General features: G+C 43.5%; 1 protein-coding gene across 1 annotated transcript in view; it reads right to left on the reverse strand.

The window, feature by feature from the left end:
• The window catches only part of DENND6A (DENN domain containing 6A), a 64,966-nt gene extending 47,787 nt beyond the window's left edge, over positions 1 to 17,179 (reverse strand). The window contains exon 1 of the mRNA XM_027863826.1: positions 16,895 to 17,179. Coding sequence (XP_027719627.1) covers positions 16,895 to 17,179 — 285 coding nt within the window. The remainder of the gene's footprint in view (positions 1 to 16,894) is intronic.

Consider the following 17,179-nt stretch of genomic DNA (forward strand, 5'->3'; position numbering starts at 1 on the left):
GTCCATCACTCCTACTCCTGGATCCTCTCTCCTCTCTAGGCTCTCCTGGGTCTCCTGCTACCTGTCTGACTGCTCCATCTCAGTCTCCTTTGCTGGATCTTCCTCCAGTTCACACAGAATAGCCTGGGTTTCCCAAGGCTCTGTCCTGGGCCCTCTCCTCTTCTCCCTCTACATATCTCACTTGGCGACCTCATCAGCTCCCATGGCCTCAATTCTCTTTTGGCAGAAGATTCTCAGATCCATTTATCCAGCCCTCACTCTTCTTCTGACCTCCTCACCAACCGCCTTTTAGATATCTCCTCGTGGATTCTGCCTCAGCACCTCAAATTCAACATGTCTAGAACAGAACTCATCAGCTTTTCCCTCTATTCCAAAGTTGCTTATTTCTGTCCAGGTTACAATCCCCCAGGAACCCAGGGGTGGCACCTCTGTGTCATCTATGACACCTCACCAACACTCCAACCACATATGCACTCTGCTGCCAAGGAAGGCCTCCTGATTCTGCCTCTGTAACACCTCTTGGCTATGCCCCCTTCTCTCCTCTGCCACCTCTCCCTCTCCACACCCTGGTGCAGGCCCTCGTCACCTCACACACGGATTACTGCAATAGTCACTGGGGGAGTCTACCTGCCTCAGAGTCTCTCCTCACTCCAATTCATCCTTCATTCATCTGCCAAAGTGATCTTTCTAACCACACCATCCTCTCCTCAATTAACTCCAACGGCTCCCTGACACCTCCAGGATCAAATAGAAACTTCGCTGCTGAGCATTCAAAGTCCCTCCCAGCCGGCCCCCTCCTACCTTGCCAGTCTTCTTATACTTTACTTCCCTCCACGGAGTCTACAATCTAAGCGACACGACGATGGCCCTCATGCTGTTCCCCTGCCCCCACCCCAGCCCCACTTCCACGTCACTAGAGGCTGACTACACATTTCCAACTAGCCCCGCCATCGGTGCCTTGCGCTCAACACATCTAAAACAGAACTAGTCTCTCCCCCCAGACCACTCACGTCCCCAGCTCATCTCTGCCTGCCAAGGGCCCCACCACCCTCCCCATCACTCAGGTCCACCGCCTCACAGTCCTGCTGGACCTTTCCCCCTCCTCCCAGCAGCTGCCCGGTGGGGGGCATCCCATTCCTACATCTCTCTCCCCACCCCCATTTCACGCAGGCACAGCCATCACACCTGAACTCAGGCCTTCATGACTTCTGCCCTCAACTACTGCAAAAGCCTCCCAACTGCTTCAAGCCTCTCCCTTCTCCAACTCACCACCACACAGCCACCAGGTCACTGATAAAGATCGAGGGGCTCCTCATCACCTCGAGGATCAAACACCAGCTCCTTGGCCTCGAAATTAAAACATCACCATGTGGCTCTGGGCTCCAGTTCAATCACTGTCCTGCTTACCTCACCATGTCTTCAAACAGGCTGTTCCCCGTGCCTGGAATGCACTCCCTTTCAAGAATCCCTGGCTTCCTTCAAAGTTCAACTTACAGGCCCCTTCCTACACAAGACTTATTCTGATCCCCTCTTAATCTAATTTGGATCCTGACCCCCCAAAACTATGGCTACAAATCTCTGACAAGCAAATGACTTCCCTTTTTATGGTTCATTTGATAATAATTATAGTCAAATCAAAAAGCATTTATTAAGTGCATAGGTGCCAAGCACTATGCTAAGCAGACACAGTCAGACCTTCGAGGGTCACTGAACAAAGCTGTCTCAATGGTTGCATCTAACAAGGAGCTTTATATCATTTTAACATGCATGGCAGACACCTTGTTGGAAGAAAGCCTCCAAATCGGCATTATCCCCATGCAAATCAAATGCTTTAAAAAAAAAAAAAAACCAGGCATTCTCTATTTTTAAAAACAGAACCCATTTCATTTTTGTGAGATTGCTCAGTGCTCACTCCTCCAGGGCTTTCCAGTGCCTTTTCCTGAAGAACGTGTCCAAGACAAACAGTGGAAAAGCCTCTGATTAGGGCTTCATTTCTTTAAGTGCTTTCGTTTCCAGAAGACCAATGCCTATTCTTTATCACCCTGTCCTATGCCCCACTTCCCAACGAAGTCACCAAGTCAGCCGCCTTAACCTGGTTAAGGTGGACTTCGCCTTTCAATTCCCTCTTAACCAGTTTTCTTCTAGGCTTCTCCATATTCCTCCTTAATGAAGGAAAGAAATGCCGAACAGATGAATGGTTCTGCCTCTAGCAGACATCCCTGGGGACTTCGCAGGACACCAAACCCTGAAAAAGCCAGCTGGACGGCTAGCTATGTGTGTGGTAGTGCGTTTGGGCCCTCTGCCATCAGGGAAGTCTGTAATAAGGCTTGCCCAACAGGGCCAAGGAGGACCCTCTGACAAAGCATCAACCCATGAACCTAAGGGCTGGTCTGAGAGACCCAGACATAACATAGAAACCTGTGAGATTGACATCAATAACTGGTAAAATTCTAGATCATGTTATTAATGGGATGGTGAGTGCCCACTAAGAAAAGTAAGACATCACTGATAGCCTGCACAGTAAAGAAATAATGCCTATACAGTACTTTAAAATTTATAAAGTATTTTAAATATTTTAATTAATTTTAAATATTCATATAGATTCATTAAGAATGGTCACAGCAGACTGGCTTTATTTCCTTTTCTGAGAGGATTACTAGACTAATCTAGAGGCTCCTGGGCTATCACAGCTAAAATTGACTTGATTTCATGGAATATCAAAGACAAAACTTCCCATGAAAACCCAGTGGGCAAAACTAAGGACTGGATAACAGTGAAGCTGGTTGGGTATGGAAATGGTAAGCTGACTACCCAAAACATGTTCATATCAACGTCAACCTAAAAGATCTCAAGTCCAGAGCATCCTAGGCCTATGGTACTGAACATGTCTGGGCTATATTTCCATGAATAATGATAATAACAAGAGCTAACATTTATATAACACCTACTGTGTGCCAGGCACTGTGCTAATTGATTTTTACAATTATTTATTTAATTTGATCCTCACAACAACCCTGGGAGGTAAGTGCTATTATTATCCCCATTTTATAGATGAGGAAACGGAAGCAGAGACCAGATGAAGGCATAGAGGGAAGATATGTTTATTAAATTTACTGATTACGCAAAGCTGGGAATGCTAGCTAATATACAACAGACTCTAAGAGTGTCCCAAAGTAACACTTTGTGTTGGGTTCAAAAAGTCAACTACACAGCCATGGGATACAGAAAGCCGGAAAACCATTCATGCAGCCAGATCTGGGGTTCTAGCGGACTACAAGTCCAACCTGAGTTAGCAGTGACGCGGCATGTTGGTTTATCCAATTTTACTGCTTGACTATTGTCCTGAAGGAGAGACTGACTTGTCTGAGATAGGCAAGTCTTGGGAAGGGATTTTATACAGAAATGTATGTGTTTGGGTGAGGCTCAACTCGTTGCTGGGTCCGAAACGTTCTGCCTTCATCAGACTACATCTAACACAGTGATAATTTAGATAGCTCTGGGTGCCTGTCTGGGGTCCATTTTAGAAGGACTGACACTGATAAGCTAGTGAGCTCTCAGAGAATAACCAGGCTAGTGAGGAAACTGGCCACGTTGCCATATATGGGGAGGCTGAAAAAAACTAAGCAAAGTTTCTGAGAAGTCCCAGTTGTCCAAACACAACAGGGCTGCCTCTAGGAGCACAGTTCTCCTCATCAGTGGAAGCCTTCAAGCAGAAGTCAGCTTACGACTGGGGAGGTAAAATGGGGGATCAATGATCCAGGCGTAGGCTGGATTAGATGACCTCAGAGATGCCTTCCAACTCTAACGTCCTATGAGTCACATAATTTATACCTCAATACCTAGCCACAAATCCCGCTTTCAGTTTTCCCACTCCATTATTTAGTTAGGACCCAGCAAACGACACTCCAGTTGAGTGGCATATTAACCAACATCTTTTAAAATTCATACTAATGATCTCCTCTATTACAAGAAATTACATGAAGTGACTTTATCACACATGGGGGGGGAAGGAGAAACGTTATATAATCACTAACTGAAGAAAGACTTAAAAAAAATCTTCACTAGAATGCAAAGAATATAAAACAATCACAAGACAATAAACAAAACTCACATCAATACATCAAGGACCTGGGACTTCCTATACGACCTTCCTTGGCCACCAGCCTACAATCAAAAATCCATCTATTACTTAGGAAATAAGCTGGATGGGGTTGCTGGAGACTCAGAGGTGAGGGTGATTTGCCCATTGTCACACTGCTAGAAAATGTGTGAGGCAGAATTTGAATCCATGTCTTTATGACTCCAACTGCATCATTCTATCCACTACACGAGGCTGCCTTTAATGTTTAAATTTACCTTTAAAATTTACCTTTGAGGGGCAGCTAGGTGGCACAGTGGATAGAGCACCAGCCCGGAAGTCAGGAGGACCTGAGTTCAAATCTGGCCTCAGAACAAACACCTGACACTAGCTGTGTGACCCTGGGCAAGTCATTTAACCCCAATCGCCTAAAAAAATTACCTTTGAAAATCTGTGATAAAATCATTGTCCAAAGTCAGAAGTCTAAGAAGTTAAAAATGGGTCATTCATTTCCTATCAAGGATAAAGTGGTCCATGTGGATCCCTGCTGCTGTCCCCTAATTCTCTCACCTGGAGCTAGTACCTGCCCAGTCCTCAGGCCCTGGCCTTCCTGTAACTGATCAGTGGTTTCCCAATACTCTAGCAGACCAGACCTGCCTACTGCTAACTACCTTGCTCATCTAGACCATCACTGATCACCTGTGCTGCTCCCTCCACCTGGAAATATGACCTAGGTCTCAGTATCAAACTCCCATGGCCTTTGTCAAGTCTTTCAACTTCTGATACCAACATGCCCTAAAGCAGAGGTGGGGAACCTGCAGCCCGCCACATGTGACCTTTAGGTCCCTGGGTGTGGCCTTTTGACTGAATCCAAGTTTCACAGAACAAATCCTTTTATTACGGGGATTTGTTCTGTGAAGTTTGGATTCAGTCAAAGGGCCCCACTTGAGGACCCAGAAGGCCACAGGTTCCCCACCCCTGCCCTAAAGGAAGAGGAATGATTCAAGAAGATAACTATCAAAGAGAAAAAATTTAGAGCAAGCTTGACACATGGCAGTATCATAGCCAACTTCTCCTGGTGTTATCTGCATTTTACATATTTTATCATATCTAGTCATGTTCTGTCTCAGGTGACACAACAATACAGCCTGGCAAACAAGCCACCCCTGTCCTGAGAGAAGACCAAAGACAGGAAAAATAAACCCTAAAGGCAAAGACACCATGGGACAGTCTCACAACTGCGTCCCCAACGGACAAACGGCTCAAACAACAAGGTCTCACTCACTGGCCGTGGCACCACAACACTGCACAGGACGTATGATCATGGTCTGTTTCTGAATACAAGCAGTAAAAGTCAGGCCTTCCCCGGTCCGTATATGCTGCTAACAGGCCAGGACCAGAGAGCTGGTCGTAATCCAAGGCCTCCTGTCAGCACCTGCTGCCTTCTTTCCTTTGCTCTGAACTTGGGCCTAATACCACATGCACCCTACCTGTCCTTTTCCCTCCACAGACTGATTTCTTAGCATGGAATCCACCCTCAGAATCATATTCCTGCATGCCCACTCCTCAAATAGCTAATATCATCCCCCCCTCAGCCCTTTGTTACCATTTCGCAACAGCCAGCCTTTGACTCAACAAAGGGTCTGCATAAACTTGGGTAGCAGCTGCCCCTCATCTGAACTAACCTGCTGCCACAGGAACTCTGGTTCTGACAGAAATATCTTTACAGATAAATGTTATGGTTTTACCAAATGATGATTAAACCTAAACCTAAATGAGAGTACAAGTTTCCAAAAATGGGTTATATTTTAAACTGAGTGTCAAACAGACAACCTTCTTTAAAGGTTCCATTTGATTATGGTTATAATCCAATTCCAGATAGGTATCCAAACAGTTCCCACATTTGATTTCAGCAGTGAAACTGAGGCAGGAGAGCGGGGAGACAACTGTTGTCAGAGGGCGTGGGTTCAAAGTCTGGCAACTGACTCTGCAACACACCACCTGGCCAAATCACTGACACTTGCCGGTTTCCCCATCTACAAAAATGGAACTAGCTAATCTCCAAGGTCCTTTCTAGCACTAATTTTAGGTCCTAGGAGTTCATCTTATTTTTAAAATAGTCACAATCCAGGATGTCAACTCTAGACAAAAGATGGGAATCAAAACCCAACCACTTTGGCAGAAGTCAAATGAATCCATCTCCAAAACACGCCTCACTCAAGTAAGTTCAAAGCTCTAAGAGGGACACCCAGTTTCGACTTTAAGAAGCTAATCTTAAACCGAAGCATATTCTCTGAATTCAGTCTTTCAAACACATCCAATAAATGTCAAAGGCAGCCCACAAATATTCTGAGTGAATCTTCCAAAGAAAGGCATAGGAAGTGTTCATTCGCTTGACATTCACAAACAAGGCATGTCATTTAGCGTTCGATGATGTTTATGGCCTTAGTTGGAGGGAAGAATGGGTACTATGAAGTGGCGAGCAGGTAATGCTAGATCTGAGCCCAAATACCTTAAGTACTAGAAATGCTTCTGTATCTCTTAGCTAGATATTTTAAAACTAACCCTTACAATGAGATTTCTCACCCTCAAAGTACATGCATCAAGCATTTCAACCTCAGCATCTTTGCTCCATCTAACAGTCCCCTCCCCAACTCCCTCTGCTCATCAAAATCCTACATCCTCCCCTCCCTCTCCCCCACCCCCTACAAGTCTGGCTCAAATCCTACCTCATCCATGAAGCCTTCTGCTGCCCAAACTGAAGTGTACACACACACACACACACACACACACACACACACACACACACACACACACACACACACACCCCCAAAACCTAACTGGAATTATGATCTGTACCACTTACATGCCACAACAAACTCGGCATCATGTTAGCCACCCATTTGGGAATTTGTCTTATCTCTCCCCGATCTGTGTCCTCTGCAAATCTGACGAGCATGTTTACTACATCTTAAACCAATCACAGATACAAATGTTGAACTCTGTTGGGCAACCTTTGTGTACACTGGCATCCTCATGATGTCAAGAGAAAATGAGAAAGAACTCAGCACACTGGGTGGGTGGGGAGGCCTAATAACTAACCAGGCCAAGGCCCAAGCCTAGGGTGGTAAAGGACAAGCAGGCTAGAATGGGAACATCTACATCTACAGCAGTTAGATCAGTGACCCACTGACGTGCTGAAACATGAAGGCATTCCAAATATTCCTCAATAAGTACAAATGTAGAATTATTATAGCATTTATACAGCTCTTTAAAAGGCACTAATAATAATGAGCATTTGTATATCGCTTTAAAGGTTACATATGTTAACTTTTAATTTTAACCTCACAACTATCCTGGGAGATTGGCGTTATTATGATCCCCATCTCACAGATGAAAAAACTGAGACAGAGGTTAAATGATATAGCCCAGGGTCACACAACTAGTAAGCTTCTGTGAGTTAGGATTCAAAATTGAGTCTTCCTGACTCAAAGTTCCAAGCTCTATCCACTAAAACATAGATCACTCTAAAATTCAACAGATGCCATAAGATTTTCAGGTTTTTGGGGGGGAAACACTAAATATGAGTAATAAATTCACCCTTTTCCCCAAAGTATAGCTTCCTTTCTATTGGTTCAGGTGAGGTCAAATGGGTCATAAATAATACCAACATCATTTCCTGAGAACCACAAAAATCATCTCTCCTAAAGTGGAAAAGATTCCAAATCCCTAGTTTTCTAAGTGATTTAGAGATAGAATATGATTTGCAAGTTTCATTTTTCAAAAACTTTTCATTTCCACTTTAATCTCATTGCATTAACATTTCATCCCACTCATTCTTTAGTGCTTAGAATACTATCAACAAAGAGATAAATAAGTGGAACAAGTCTTTATGGTCTACCCTCCCCCTTTCCTGTTCCTTTTTCATCATCTCAGAGTCAACAATGGCTTGGAAAGAGCTCAGGATGCACACCAGAGACAAGTTCTTTGTGATTCTTCCACAGCCTCTCCCAAGAGTTCTAAGCAGCGGGATTCTAGTTATTTGCATAATTACTCCAAGTGGAAACAGGAAATGAACAGAATCGGGACTTTACATAATTTCTCCTCCAACATCAAATTATTCTGTGTTTATTTTCCTGTTATTTTCTTAAACTACATTGTCCGTGATCAACCAACCAACAAGCATTTTATTTAGTGCCAATGGGACATGAGCTAAAGATTAAAAAAAAAAAGTTCCTGCCTTCAAGGAACTTACGTCAAAGTTTGGAGTTTATGTATATACCCACTGCCTCACTACTAGGTATGTACTCCACAGAAATCAAAGAAAGAGGAAAAGGGCCCATAGGTACAAAAATACTTATAGCAGCTCTTTTTGCCAGAGCAAAGAACTGGAAACTCAGGAGATGCCCAAAAACTGGGGAATGGCTGAACAAGTTATGGTGCATGAATGTGATGGAATACCACTGCGCTGTAAAAAATGATGTTTTCAGATAAACCTGTGGGGTCTTGAACTGATGTAAAGCAGAATGAGCATAACCAGGAGAACAGTTTTCACAGTAATAGCAATATGTAAAGAGAATCAACTGTGAAAGACCTAGGAACTCTTCTGACCACAATAACCACCCACAATTCTGAAAGACTCACAATAAAATATGCTATCCACCTCCAGGGTGGTAGAAATGATGGACTCAGAGAGCAAACTGAAGCATATTTTCTTCTATTTCTTGCTTTTTCTTTTTTGGGAGGGGAAGGGGAGAGAAACATGGCTAAATGCAGAAATCTGTTTTGCATGTCTATACATGTATGTGAAGGGTTTTATTTTTCTTGACTTCTCAACGGCTGGGCAAAGGGGAGGGAGGAGAGAATCTGGAACTGACAAAATTGAATTTTTAAAAAGTTTTGAATTTAATAGTTTAAAAATATTGTCCCTACTATAAAAGCATAGATAAGGCTTCGTTCTAGATCAAAACAACAAAATCTGCAACATAGTACATTAGACAAGGCAGTCAAGAGAACTGTGTTCAAATCCTAACTCTGCTACTTACTACCCAGGTCAAGTTAAGATTTTATTTATTGAAGAAAGGCAGTTTCAGAGGAAACTGTGAAGATTTGTTTGGACTGTTGTTGCAAAGTGGAGCGGGCAGAAGCAGGAAAACAATGTATGCTATCAACAGTGTAGAATGACCAATTATGAAAGACTTAAGAATTCTGATCAAAGAAATCACAATTGCAGAAGAACGCCATTCATCTCCCACTAGAAGGGATGGACTAATGTGCATAATAAGACACACGCCAATATGGTAACTTGTCTTACTCAACTATTTATATTGGCTGCGAGGGTTCTGGTTTTCTTCCTTTCTTTTTTTATTTCTTGGGTTGGGGGAGAGGTAGAAGAAAGGCAAGAGGGAGGAAAAAATGAATGCTTAATAATTTTAAAAATAATATTTCATTTTTTTAAAGAGCGTATGCTTATTCCCCTGGGGGGGCGGTGAGAGGGAAAAAAAGTAATTACTTTATAATTTAAAAATAAAATTTCATTTTTTAAAAAATTAAGACAAGTCATGTGACCTTCAGAGCCTCAATTTTCTCATCTGTAAAATTCAGGAACTAATGATTTCTAAGGTTATCTTCTGGTTTTAAATCTTATGATCCTAAAAAATATCTTAACCTTTATTTATTATGTATTCTGCATCGTACAGGCCTCCCCACAAGAACTATTTCCCTAGCCCAAGAGTAAGTTCTGAATTTTCAATGATGAACACCTACATTAAGAAATCCAGTAAAGGCTTTATTTTTTTTTTTAAATCTCTGGCACTGATGTCACACACTGAGCCAATTTCAGTTTCTTCATTTACCAAATGAAGAGATTCTTATCACTCACTACATTGCATTTTTGAAATACAAAGTATGGCAGAAACTGTAAAAATAAGTTGGGTATACAAAATTCATGTTGGTCCCAGGCAGAAGTAATTTCTTTCAGCTCTGGTATATAACACTGGGGAAAAACCAAAAAAACATTTTCATATATGGAAACAGCATCATATCTAACTATTGGGATGACTAAATAAGCTGTGGCTTGTCAACAGAACAGAGTATTACCCCATAACAAAAAGCAACAAATATGAAAAACACAAAAATATATAAGAAAGCCCTATACAAATGAGATAAAATAAATCATAAATAAAACATGCATGTATTAAAAAAAAAAAAAAGCCCAAAAGTTTGTTACATACACAGATGAAAAAATCAGAAAGGGACAGAGCAAAGAAGTTTTCGCTTACTCTGCTGTCTTTTTGCAGATCCTTTTCATTTTAACAAACTACATGAAGTTTATGTTTTCATGTACACTTGACAACTTTGATTTTTGGTTGAAATGTATTAACTTTTAATTAAGTTTTTTCTTTATAAAGAGAAGGCAATTTCATAATTGATTAGCTATAACTGTCACGAGATTCAAACTGAAGTCACTGTCTGGCTACTCCAGCGCCTCCATAGGATTTCTAAATGCTCTGCCAGTGGGGTACAAAGCCCCGCCAGCTCTAACAAACTAGGATGGCTTCAGGTATGAGTGGAGAGAGTATCTGCTTGCACTAAGCAGTAAAACAAAGCAGCACACAGTAAGCACTTAATAAATGTTTACTGACTGACTGATTAATTAGGAATTCTGGCACTGCCCTATCTGACTTTCACCTCCATTTTTCTCCTCCCAACAGCTCCTTCACCCTCATGGAGACCTCTCATTCTTCCACCCCTTTGTATTCTCAGGCTCTGACTTTACTTTTCCCTTCCAACCTTAGCCCAAATTTAAGTCATTTCAATTGTGCTCTGGAGTCTGGGGCCCTCTCCTCCTTTCCCAGCCCTTCCGTCCCCCCCTCCCATGGATGCTCCTCTCTTGTCAGACTTCATTGCCCCGTACCTCATCTCCTCCTCCAGAGCCACTGAAGAAAGCTGCAGCCGACCTCATAACCTTGCTGACTGGCCACATTCCAAACGAAGCAGGCCAGGCCTTCGGTACTCTGGTGCCTCCCTAAGTGATTCCCTACCTCAGTGCCCACAGAAGCTTCCATCGCTCTCCCACCCCCCACCTCAGCTGAGAACCTTGCCTCTATTGAAAAAGAAAACGGAGAACTCCTTCTTCTCCCATTCTCTTTCTCTGCAGGTCCCTTGCCATAATCTCCCAGCCTCTCTTGCTGTTCCCTAGTCTCTGACAAAGGGCCCTCTACATGGGTTCTTGATCCCCTCCCGGCTTCTCCAGCAGACCACATTCTCCACCATGCCTTCTTTCCCTCTCACCTCACCAACTGCTTTCAAATAAAGTGACTGTCCTATCTTTCTCCTCCCTTTTGTTCACACTAGCTACCTCCACTTACTCTCACCTGACTCGCCATCACCTCCAGTACAGCAAGCATCCATTAGAGAGCTACAAAGTATGTGTGTAAGGGAGAAAAGTCATTACCAAAGAGGAGAGTCAGGAAAGGCTTCATGGAGAGGGTGGCACTGAGGCTGGGCTTAACAGGAGGGGTAGAAATTCAAGCAGAGGGAAGAGATTAAAGGCACTGGAAACAACTGTATTTAAAAATAATAACAATGGTTGACATTTACGTAATGCTTAAAGTACTTTCCACGTATAGAATAATCCTTGGATCATAGATTTAGAGCTGGAAGTAACATGATGATAACAGCCAAAATTTCTATACAGTGCTATGTGCCAAGGGCTTTACAATTATCTCACTGGAGCCTCACAACAATGCTGGGAGATAGGTGCTATTATTAACCCCATTTTATAGATGAAGAAACAGGCAGACAGAGGAAAAGTGATTTGCCCAGGGTCACAAAGATATTGTGTTGGAGGCTGCCTTTGAACTCAGATCTTCTCAGCTCCTGGACCAGTGTTCTCCCCCAGCTGCTCTAATCGTACAAGGGGACTGATTTTTTTCCCTGCTGCCTGACATGCCCAATTCACCCCACCCTCAAATAACACTCACTTAATCCTGACCTCCCCTCAAACTGTAACCTTGTCTCTCTCCTCCAATGCAGTACTACATTCCTACAAAGTCACCTACATAGGCTTCATAGCATCCCACTCACTTCTTAACCCCTTGGAATCTGGCTTGGGAGCCTACCATTCCATTGAAATTGCTCTCTCAAAACTTACCAACCTCTCTTAATTACTAAATACAATGGTCTTTTCCCAGTCCCCGGTCCTTCTGAACCCTCTGCAATTTCTAACATTGTCAATCACCCACTCTCCTGCATCCTCTCCTCCCTGGCCTCAGTAAGTCTACTCTCTCCAGAGTCTCCTCTGCTATTCAATAACCATGACTTATTGAGTTGCTATTATGTGCAAGGCACCATGCTAAGCCAGGTCACACACACATAAATCAAAAAGAAGTCCCTACTTTCAAAGGATTTATATTCATTATTCTTTAATCTTACTGGTATTTCTTACTTAAAATCAGTTAACATCAGTTACTAACTAGTAGAAACCTAATACTTCATGGTTCTACTGTGTAGTGAGAAAAGGCAATGACAGCCAGCACCAAGGACGGAAAACCAGAACTTCACACCAACTCTCTCCCCACAGACCCAAGCTGACCCAGACCTCATCATTCTGGGGAACTCACCAAAGCAATAGAAAGAAGGAATGTCCCAGTGGATATCAAAGGTTTCTTAACTAAACAAGAGATAGCAGCAATTACAAAAGACAAAGCAGATAACTTGGATTACAGGAAACTGAAAAGTTGATATACAAGAAAATTAATGCAACTAGGTTAAGAAGGGAAGAATTGATTGGGGAAAAAAAAATCTTAAATCAAATTTTCACCTAAGGATTTGGTATCCAAGACCTATGATCAAGAGCCATTTCCCAAAAGATCAAAAGGTCAAAGAATAAAAACAAATTTCACAAAAGAATTAGAAACTATTAATAACCATATGAAAGAATGCTCTAGAGCACAAGAAAAATACACATCAAAATCACTGAGGTTTCACTTACTAACTGACAAACTAGCAAAGAGGGCAAAAGAAGGGATCAATTACTGTTAAAGGACTTGTGGGAAAAACAGAGACACCAGTGCCAGGCTGGCGGAGCTGTGAATCAGTACCACCATTCTGGAAAGAGTTTGGACTTACAGATAAAGTGACTAAACTGTCCATATCCTTTGACCCAGAGATTCCACTACCAGGCATATAAACCAGCGAGGTCATTGATAAGGTCCCCACATACACAAAAATATTTATAGCAGCATTTTTTGTAGCGGCAAAGAACTGGAAACAAAGTCAATGCTCATTAACTGAGGAATGGCCATACAAACTGTGGTGTGTGAAGCAATGTAATGTTAATTACTATGCTATAAGAAATGACAAATATGATGAACACAGAGAAGCCTGGAAAGACTTCTATGAACAGAGACTGAATGAAATCAGCACAGCCAAAAACACAGCATATGCGACAATGTCAGTGCAAAGAAGAACCACAAAACAACTGAAAATGAATTTTGTGGAATTACAAAGCACAAGCCACCCAAATAAGAGCTGCAAGAAGACAGCTCCCTCCCTCTTCCCACACTCTTTTTCAGAGGCCCTTGGGTGGGAACAATGCACATATTTTCAGACTTTTGAACTGTAGTAATTGATTTTGCTGATTTGTTTCTCTTCCCCCCCTTTTTTTTCTTTAAATTTGTTATACAGGATGGCTCTGTGAAAGAGGAAAGGGAGAGGTACTTGAAGGAATCTGTGACATAAAAATAAAATATATCAAAATTCACTCACAGAAAATCTGAAAGAAAGCACATCAGGTGCATATATGCATACAATCAACCTCAATCCCAAAGCCAGATTTGGAGGAAATGCCTTTTCTCCATTTCTAAAAATAATCCCCAGACTGATGGTTGCCCTTAAGTGAACTTTTTCCATTCAAAACTGACCTTAATATTTGTTAAGCATATTTCATTTGAATCAAAAGGTTCAGAGATCTATACCCAATGTGAGATTTATGTGGGTCCCTGCAATCCACTAAGGATAATCCTGCCACACTAGCAAGGAGACTGGAGAAGGCTGTATGAGAAGGATTAATCTAATGCTATTCTGAAGGATGGGGGGGGGATCAGGGAGAGAGGTATGAGAAGAGTAGAGGCAAGATTTGTTTCTAATGGGTCAAAAGCAAAGAGTTTCCTACTGTTAAGCAGAAAATTCATTGAAGCTCAATACCATATTTCTCAAGAATTCAAGTGCAATGATGTCGAGAAGAATATGGTAAGGTTTATACATGGTTTATAAATTTCTTCATTCCCCAAAGCCTTCAAAGGCTGTTGCACCTGTTGATAAATTAATGAACTGTTCATTCACTACCTTTGATTAATTCTTCAACTCCCCCATTGACACAGATTATATAATCGATAATCTTTATAAATCTGCTTAGAGGGCAGTGCTAATAAGGCCCTAAACTCTGGGCTGGACATCTTTCAGCGAGTCATCCTGTAATCTCAATAGCAGAAAGATCTCCCTGTAGTAATGCAAATGGGTCCCCATTCAGCACTCTAAAGCCTTGGAGAGTTTCCAGGTACACTAAGAGGTTAAATGACTAGCCTCAGGTCCCTAAGCAGACTTGGGTCAGAAGAGGGGCTAGAACTCAGGTCTTCCCAACCAGGAAGTTAAGCTAGCTCCTGGTCGCGAAATCCCAATCCAAGAGCCATCCCTTCATTAATCAGCAGAAGGTCCCTGGGGTCAGACTGAGATGTTCCATTGGTGTTTTTACATTCTGTAATACTGTGCCTGGCTACATGGGAGACAATTCAATAAATGGTCTAAAATTCAACAAGCATTCCATCTTAGGTAAGAGAAGCTCTGTACCAGTCAGATTTCACCCTTTACCCTGGCCAGTCTTCTGGCAAACCCAGTAGGTCACAAGATGAAAGGAAATAAAAACCCAACAAGAATACTGAACCAAACAACTTGAAATGAACACCCTACAGACAGTGACAGTTCACAATACTTGCACCCTTTTTAAAAAGCACCTTCTTTTCATCTACAAATACTGTACTCCTTATACAGAAAGGACAAACTAAACCCAAATTCCTTTTGCCTAGCCCCTCTGCACCAAAAAACGAAACCAAGACAATGCTTCCTCTTCTACACCCATCCTGATGGTTACTTCCTAAATATTCCAGAAACACTCATCAGTGTCAAGAAATAACCATCAAAAGGGGAAATTAATTTAAATAGGAAACACTTGATATGAGGGCTGCTCCAAGATTAAAGGCTCTGTGGAAGAGTGAAATGCACCAAGAGTGAAAGCCTCAGTTTCTTCATCTGTAAAACTGGGGGGGGGGGGGCTAGATGGCCTCTGGGGTCCCTGAGGCTTCTCCCAGCCTCCTCACTCTTGCACCCCCCACAAAGTGTCAGACACCTTTTTCTATTACAGCTTTATAAGTCAATTGCAAACATCCAGGTCCAAGCTTCCCTCTCATCCACCTTGTCCCCCATGAGGTCAGTCAAACCAAAGGGGTCAGTGAAAAATTGAATATTTATATTGAATATTTCTCCCCATCCTCAGCACAGCCAATGAGTGCAATGCAGAGTGCTGGGTTTCAGGTTGAATGGGCTGAGATCAGATTCCATTGACACTACCTGGGTGATCTTGAGTAAATCCTCTAAGCAAGCTGTGCCTCAGTTTCCTCTTCTGTAAGACGAGAGGTTTGGGTTAAATGGTCTCTCGGTTCTCTGCCAGCTCTAGATTCTTTTTGTTATTGAGCTGTTCAGTCCTATCTGACTCTTCATTATGAGGTTTTCTTGACAAAAATACTGGAGTGCTTCGCTGTTTCCTTCTCCAGGCAAACAGAAGTTAAAGTGACTAGCCCAGGGTCACATAGCTAGTAAGCCTCTGAAGCTGGATTTGAACAGGTCTTCCTGACTCCAGACCCAATGCTCTATCTGCCTTTGAGCTCTAGAATCCTCTAGTGAATGGAAAGAAATACTCATGGTCTTTTCCTACTCCCAAAAAAGTGTCCCGGGCGGTTTCTTTATTATAGTTCAACTTATCAACTGCTTTCTTCCACTTCATTAAGATCCAAAGCATACTCCCTGCTTAGCTTTCCCTGGGTGAAGTCGAGTCAATTCAATGAAAGACACGTCAGTGAAAAAAGCAGTATCAATGTAGCAAAGCAGAGCAAATACGCTGCCCCTTTTGTCCCCATCCTTGAGCACTGTCAATGAGTTGCAGTGTCTGCAAAGAGCCCTGGATTTGGAGTCATCAGACCTGGGTTTGAATCCAGTCCCATACTTAACTACTTGTGTGATCTTCGTAAGACCCCTGAATCTCCGTGCCTCAGTTTCCTCCTCAGTAAAATGAGGGGATTGGACCCCAAGGCCCTGACAGCTCTAGGTCATGAGTAATCTAACCAGCTATGGGCTCCTAGACCTGAAGGGGGACATAAGAGAAGGAAGGAACAGGGGAAGGACTGAAGGGGACAGTATGGAGGGAGACAGGGGAAAGGGGGGGGAAGGGGAGAGGAGAAGAGGAGGAAATGGAGAGAGGAAGAGGATGAAGGGGCATGGCAAGGAGAGGTGGATGAAGGGGAGAAAGACGGAGAGGGAAGGGACATAGGGGAGGGGGAAGGAGGAGATGGAGGGGAAGGGGGTGGAAGGGAGGGAGGTGGGGGGGCTAGAAGAAGGCTAGGGGGACGGAAGGGGACGGAGGTGGGGGAGAGGAGAGATGGAGGGGGTGGCTCTCCTTTGTCTGAGGGGAGGAGAGGATGGGGGAGGGGAGTGGAGGGAGAGGGGGCTCCCGCGCGCCCCCGGCCCGGCCCCGGGCCTCACCTCCACGGCCTGGCCCAGCTCCAGGTCGAAGCCCACCACACACACGCAGTGCAGCCAGGCCGAGAAGCCGTCCCAGCGCAGCCGGCCCCGGCCCCGACCCCCGCCTTCCTCCTCCTCCTCCTCCTCCTCCTCCTCCTCCTCCTCTTCTTCCTCCTCTTCTTCCTCCTCCTCCTCCGTCGCGCCTGCCGCTGCCTCCTCTTCCTCCTCTGCTGCCGCCACCGCCTCCTCCAGGGGCCGCCCGGAGCCCGAGCCCGGGTTCGAGCCCTGCGAGCCCCGCCAAGCCAT

The sequence above is a fragment of the Vombatus ursinus genome, unplaced genomic scaffold (assembly GCF_900497805.2).
Source record: "Vombatus ursinus unplaced genomic scaffold, bare-nosed wombat genome assembly UNPS02014773.1, whole genome shotgun sequence".
Lineage (NCBI taxonomy): Eukaryota > Metazoa > Chordata > Mammalia > Diprotodontia > Vombatidae > Vombatus > Vombatus ursinus.